Source organism: Nematolebias whitei, chromosome 11 (genome assembly GCF_014905685.2).
Source record: "Nematolebias whitei isolate Nwh7 chromosome 11, NemWhi1, whole genome shotgun sequence".
Taxonomy (NCBI): Eukaryota; Metazoa; Chordata; class Actinopteri; order Cyprinodontiformes; family Rivulidae; genus Nematolebias; species Nematolebias whitei.
In genome coordinates this window covers 45,237,705-45,244,762 of record NC_056508.1, presented here as the reverse complement: position 1 = coordinate 45,244,762, position 7,058 = coordinate 45,237,705, and the positions used below count along the sequence as shown (strand labels likewise).

Here is a 7,058-nt window from a genome sequence, read left to right as displayed (position 1 = left end):
TATATATATACACACACATGACTTTTGAGGTGGCAACACTATTATTGATATTGATCTTTCTTACGCCTGGATGCAGCCACACACTACAGCAGAAGTCAATACCTCACATATTTTTTAATTTATCCAGCTCACAAGACCAACGAATGGATGGACAGAGGGTCTTTCCAATCTCTGTCTTTGCGCTGCGACGAGGGACAATTAAAGTGGTCTGGACCACTTCCAAAGTGGTTTGATTGAAAACAGTTTTGATGCTCGTTGAGATCTTTCAGACCTTTATTTAGTGTTCGTTGATTGCCATCCTATGGCTCTAAAGGGGATTAAGTGTACAAATTAACCTAACATACATGTTTTTAGACCGTGGTAGGGCACTAAAAATCAATAACACACACAAAGAAACATTCAAAGTTCACAAAGACAAACTGATGATTAGAACTGGAAACATTTTAACTACAAGGTGGCAGCCCCATCATGTAGCTTAGTAAAAAAATATATATATTTTACGTTTTGTCACAAATTGAACATGTAAAAATTAAAATCTAACAATTACAGCATCATGCCATGAAAATACTTTTATTACCAGTTTGCACTGATGTCAGTTTAGCACGGACGTGAATCGGCCTCATGAGGAGCTTGCACTCCAAAGCGGCATCAGTGGCTTACGGAGGTAATGTCAGTTTTAATGAAACGTGTTTCACGTGTTGCTGGGGTCTGTTGCCGTGGCAACCAGTGCAAAGACCACCCCCCTAAACCCTCTTTTCTGTGCAGGTTAAGTTTGAGATATGAAATCAGCATTTGAAAAGGAACCAGCTTTTGACCAGTCAATTCTCTAAATAATTTTATAATTTCTCCTAAGATTTAAAAATTTTGTGTAAGAAAACTTTTTTTAAACTTAAAATGGAGACAAATAATTGTAAATCTTGTTTTTTGTGCTCACATTAAACATTTCTTTTCTTTTGATATCTCTACAGTTTCAGGTTAACCATTATTTTTAAGTGCACCTCTGTGTGCAGTGATGTTAAAATATAACCATACAGTAGTCCCTCGCTACGCCGCGGTTCATTTATCGAGGACTCGCTCTTTCGCGGGTTTTCAAAATAAAATTGGACATGACACACAACTGGCTGATTGATGGATGAGCCGCACAATTGGCATGAAATTTTTATTTAAAATAAATTATTTAGCACCTGCTGCACATTTGTGCAGCCCATACTGCAGGATAAACTTCCTGCTGCAGCTGATCAGCTGATCTCCGTGCAGAGCAGAGGTGGGCGTGGCCAAGAGCGCTTGAAGGTGGCAATGAGCAGAGGAGACAGGGAGCTGAAATCATGGCATTTTGTGCTCCTTAAGAGCGTTTAGAGTTTAGAAACATTGTTTAGAACATAAATAATAAGATAAACTACTACTTACTACTTGTACTACTATTCCTACTTTGCGGTTTTTCACTTATCACAGGTCTTCAGGGTATGGATCCCCTGTGATAAACGAGGGACTACTGTATTACAAAGATGATATTTTTCATTCAACCTTTATTTATACAGGTTAGTCTCATTGAGCCTTGAGGACTCATTTACAAGAGAGACTTGTTTTAATCACAGTTTGCTTTTTTTATTTTGCATTTTCTATTTGCACTTCATCAAAGTAATAACTGAGATTTAAAATAAAAATCCAGACAGTTATTCATTTCTGGGTGAATCAGAGTCGACTTGTTAAGTTGAGAACAAGGATTCTGAATGTTTGAGTTCATTATGTAAGATAATCAAAAGATAACCTGAGTGTATAAGGGTTTTAGTAACAATATTAGCAGTGTATTGTATAGCTATTGATTTCCTGTCAATCATCTGGTCGAACCCAATCAGCATTTATGTTCTCTTTTTAACAGGTGAATGCCTTCCTGTCCTTTGTGGTACCCATGGTGGCCATTTCTGTGTTGAACGGAGTCATAGCCAATCAGCTGCTGCAGATGTTTCGAGAGGTGGAGCAAGACAACCGTATTTGCCTCACCAGAGGAAATCCCACCGTGCTGAACATCACAGTAGAGTCCAACCGTGCACAGTCACTTCGTCATGGAGTTCTGGTTCTCCGTAAGTGAAAAACACAAACACATAAACCAGTTGTGGTTAGCAGCATTTCAAACAGGTTTCTTGGAGGTTCTGTTAGGTTTCCTCCATGCCTTATTTGTGGCACTACTTAGTTGAAACCTTTAAGTGTGATCATCAGACGACACTTTATACTGTAATTTGTCTGCTTATCTTCTTGAACCGGTGACACGGTGGTGCAGTTGGTAGAGCTGCTGCATCTCAACGAGAAGGTCGAAGGTTTGAATCCCGGCTGGGGGGGCTTTCTAGGTGGAGTTTGCATGTTCTCTCCGTGGATGTGTGGGTTTTATCCGGGTACTCCAGTTTCCTCCCACAGACCAAAAACATGAATGTTAGACTGACTGGTAACTCTAAATTGTCCTAAGGTGAGCGAGAGAGAGTGAATGGTTGTTTGTCTCAATCTGTCCCTGTGATGGACTGGAGACCTGTCCAGGGTGTCCCCCGCCTCTCACACAGGGATTGCTGGATATAATTCCGGTTCAAGAATCGTTTTTATCCCAATGGACAATTTGTTTCACAGTCATAGGCACAAAAACATCCAGACATGAAGACATTAAAATAACATTACAGTAACCAGCATAGTTCGTTGAGAAGCCTGATCGCTTCATATACACCAGTGACCACCGTGACCCAAAAATGGAGAAGCGGGTAAAAGATAATGGATGGATGGATCTTCTTGTTCCCAGCATGAAGCCCACAATGAATTTATCACATGCAGACATTAAATCACTTTTTATTGGGATTTACAATTTTCAATGGGATTTACCTGTCTAAACTGTCAGAAACAGATTGACAGATCTTTGGATTGATACATGCGTAGGGTCTTCATACTGTATATTTGAGTCTAGACTGTCTATACATCCATCATCTTCTGATTGTAGTCAGGTTGCAGCTTAAGCATTGAGGCCCAGACAACTCTTTCCACAGCCACCTCTTCAGCTCTTCTGGGAGGACTCCAATGTGTTCCCAGGTCAGCCGAGCATGTTCTGGGTATTCTCCGGGGTCCCCTCCCACTTGAACATGCCCATAAAACTGAGGTTTCTAGGGGGTATCCTTATTAGATTTTCAAACCACCTCAACTGACTCCTCTCAATGTGGAGGAACAGAGGCTCTTCTCAAAGTCTCTCCTGGATAACTGAACTTCTAATCCTATCTCTAAGAGAGAGTCCAGCTACCCTCATTTTGACTGCTTGTATCAGCGATCATGTTCTTTCGGTCACTACCTAAACGTCATGACCATAGGTGAGGGAAGAAACATAGACTGACCAGTAAACAGAGCTACTCCTTGCAGCTCAGCTCCCTTTTCACCACAATGGACAGGCACAAAGTATGCAATACTGTACTGCGAAAGCTGCACCAATTTGTCTGTCGATCTCCTGCTCTGTTCTCCCGTCACTCATGAACAAATCCCCGAGATGTTTGAACTTCTCCACTTGAAGCAGAACCTCACTCCCAACCCAAAGAAAGATTATATATATATATATATATATATATATATATATATGCGTATATATACGTATTTAGGCCAATCTGGGGTTTATGTTTTGTTTTTCCATGGGCTTGACTCTGCTCTATACAAGTCAGCTCGGCTTCAGAGACCATTGGGTATTCGTACCCGCTGCCAGCTTGGTTCCTAGTACTTCTTTCCGTGGTTCCAAGCAAGCCAAATCAAGCTAAAGATTTGACATCACCAGACTGCAGGTCAATTATTTTGTCATCTTTAACCTCTATATTTGATCGGCCCGAGAGTGTTGTCAGTCATAATTGTCTCCTTCATAAGAATCAAACCCACCATTTTGAAAACTTTGCAACTGCAACTTGTTTTTTTTTTTAACTAATCATGTAATATATTCATAATTAAACTGGCAACATGTAAAACAAAACTGTGGTTCTACGAGGAGGTGCAGATGTTTCTGACTAATTTCAGTGGGAGCTATACCAAATTAACTTAATTTTTATGGGCTTCAACCAGACATGGAAGGTGGCCTTGAGTCAACCACAGCGTTTCTGGAACTCAAAATGTCAAATTATGTGCCAAGTTAGAGAAATGTGTATGCACAAATGATAAAAATAATAATAATTTAAACCTTCCTGCAATTTTTTCAGTCTTTTTGATTAACAGTCTACAGTATCTGTTTTCCTTTTCTCAGTTTAGATACTTTCTTGGTCAAGTTAGAATGATACACCTGACAACAAAACATGATTATAAAAGACATGGCAAAAAATGAAGGGGAAATGAGAAATTGATTTTTCAGAGACGAGAATGTGTACAAGGCTAAGCACACCTCCTGTGAACTGGTTTTCACCTAGTCATGAAGAAATGTATGACATTTGCTTCAGGATGATATTCATTCAACCTTTATTTATTTATACAGGTTAATCCCATTGAGCCTCAGGGACTCATTTACAAGAGAGACCTGATTTCCTAACAAAGTGTGATGACAACAGTGGACAACAACGACAACAATAGACAGTCATAAAATAGGCATACAAATTTATGTATAAGTCTCAGAAACCAAGAAATGACATCAAGTCCAAGAATATTTATTATCCCCAAGGGTCAATTTGTTTCGCAGTCAGTAGGCATATAAAACATTCATACTAGATGTAGTGGACTAGGCCCATGTCAAAAACTAAGTCTAAGGTCAAAATCTTGACCTTAAGAACCTTGTGGGACAGGAACTGTCATTTCATTCATTTGAATCCATAAATACAGGTTCACCCATCCTGAGACTTTCTTTCTTGAAGATTCAAGTGAAAAGAACACTCTCTTTTTATTATCATTACTATTTTACAAATGTTGATAATCAAAGTGTCTTAGTTCAAACCATTTTAGATGTTGCAGTGAACTAATCAATTTTATTAACTGAGTAATGATTTTTATTCTCATGCAAAGTTAGAACTCATGTTAAAAGCTGTTACAGAGTTTATGCATTTTCTGATTTCTGCCTTTGAATGAGCAAGTGTGTGCGTTTCCAAGGTTGGAGTCAAACGAAAAACAAGTTGTTATGTTAAAACTGTCATGTTTTAGAATCCTCTCAGACGTAAATATAGATGTTTTGCACCTGTTTCTGAAACACGCCAAAACAAAACTCTCTCTGTCTGTGAGAACATTTCTGATCTGTCTCATAACAATTCTCGCTGTCTCTAACCTCTTACGTCACAAAACACACCCCGTCTGGTCGTTTCTGACCAATGAACAACTCCCAAAAGTGAACCGGGAAAGAGTCTTTAAAATGTCAGTACTTCCTGATCTACTCAGAGTTCTAAGAGTTCTGATGCGGTTCTGATGGAGTGCTGATGGAGTTCTGATGGAGAGTGTTTTGCTGGTTCTGCTCGAGTTCTGTTGAAGCTCTGTGGATGATCCTGACATGACAACAAGCTCTTCCGAGTTCCATGGGATTATAACGTTCACTCGCCACTACTTCTGACGATATCACAGCATCCTAAGGAGACGCTGGACAGGTAGCGTTAACGGAACACCATATCGGCTGATTATCATCAGAAAGGTAATGGGTCAAGTTTCCTACCAAGCGTACCAAGGAGAGCTGGGTTCTGACGGAGAGTGTCAATTCTGGTGAACACTTCCCCCTCCCATACCATCTTTACTCCCTCTTAACTTCTTTCATCTCTAAACTTTTCTATCAAGTAGAAACTCTTCCAGATATTTTAGAAATGTCTGTGTAAAATGCTCACCCACATTCATGTGGGTAAAAGATCATAATTGTACAGTTTATAAATGTCTGTGGTGCAGCAACGGAAAAATCATGGCCGTATGGTTTTTCTGATTGATTGCTTATGTTGTTATTTTCATAATTTGCCAAATTAATGTACATGTTTGATGTTAAATTTGATTCTGTAAATAAATGACCGCATTCATTTTGATGGGTCAAATATAAATGACGTCTCACGTTTGCATTTCCTTAAATTCAATGCACGTTTTATTCAGTCCAGAAAAATGAGGAATCCGTGTTAAATGATGAATATATCCCAGCATCTGTTCATCTACATAGACAAGACATTAAGACATTAAAATAACAGAACAGAAGTCATCACTGCTCGTTGATAAGCCAGATCTCTACGGGGATGAATGAGTTTTTCAGTCTGTTCGTTCTACATCTGGTCAGCAGAGACCTGAATCCAGATGGAAGCAACCTGAACTCAGCATGGAGTGGTGATCAGGATCTGCCAGAATCAGCCAGGCCTTGTTCACTGACCTCGCCTTGTGTAGATCAGTGAGATTCTGTAGGTCAGTGAGGTTCTGTAGGTCAGTGAGGTTCTGTAGGTCAGAGAGGTTCTGTGGGTCAGTGAGGTTCTGTAGGTCAGAATGGTTCTGTAGGTCAGTGAGGTTCTGTAGGTCAGTGAGGTTCTGTAGGTCAGAGAGGTTCTGTATGTCAGTGAGGTTCTGTAGGTCAGTGAGGTTCTGTATGTCAGAGAGGTTCTGTAGGTCAGAATGGTTCTGTATGTCAGAGAGGTTCTGTAGGTCAGAATGGTTCTGTATGTCAGAGAGGTTCTGTAGGTCAGAATGGTTTTTGTAGGTCAATGAGGTTCTGTAGGTCAGAATGGTTCTGTATGTCAGAGAGGTTCTGTAGGTCAGAATGGTTTTGTAGGGCTATGCCAGCAGTTTTACTGCACATCAGAAGTCTTTGTTGTTCTCAAATTCAGTTCTATTTTAAATTCCGTCAAGTTTAGCAGAAAATAAACTTATTAATATTCATAATAAATTAATATTTCCAGCTCCAGATTATTCTACATCATAAAAATCCTGCCAAATTACAGAACATTGAGAAAGTATTAATCTGCTTTAAAATTATTCTGTTTTTGATATCTTGTCACACTTCAATCTTTCAAATCATCAAACTGGTGTCACTGGTGTCCATATCCAGCAGTCACTGTGCGAGCAGCGGGGTACACTCTGGACAGGTCTCCAGTCCATCACAGGGACACCTGGACAGGTCTCCA

General features: G+C 39.7%; 1 protein-coding gene across 1 annotated transcript in view; it reads left to right on the top strand.

Annotated features, from left to right (window-relative positions):
• Positions 1–7,058, top strand: part of LOC119417341 (neurotensin receptor type 1) — a 33,953-nt gene that overhangs the window by 3,790 nt on the left and 23,105 nt on the right. The window contains exon 2 of the mRNA XM_037684547.1: positions 1,880–2,081. Coding sequence (XP_037540475.1) covers positions 1,880–2,081 — 202 coding nt within the window. The remainder of the gene's footprint in view (positions 1–1,879; positions 2,082–7,058) is intronic.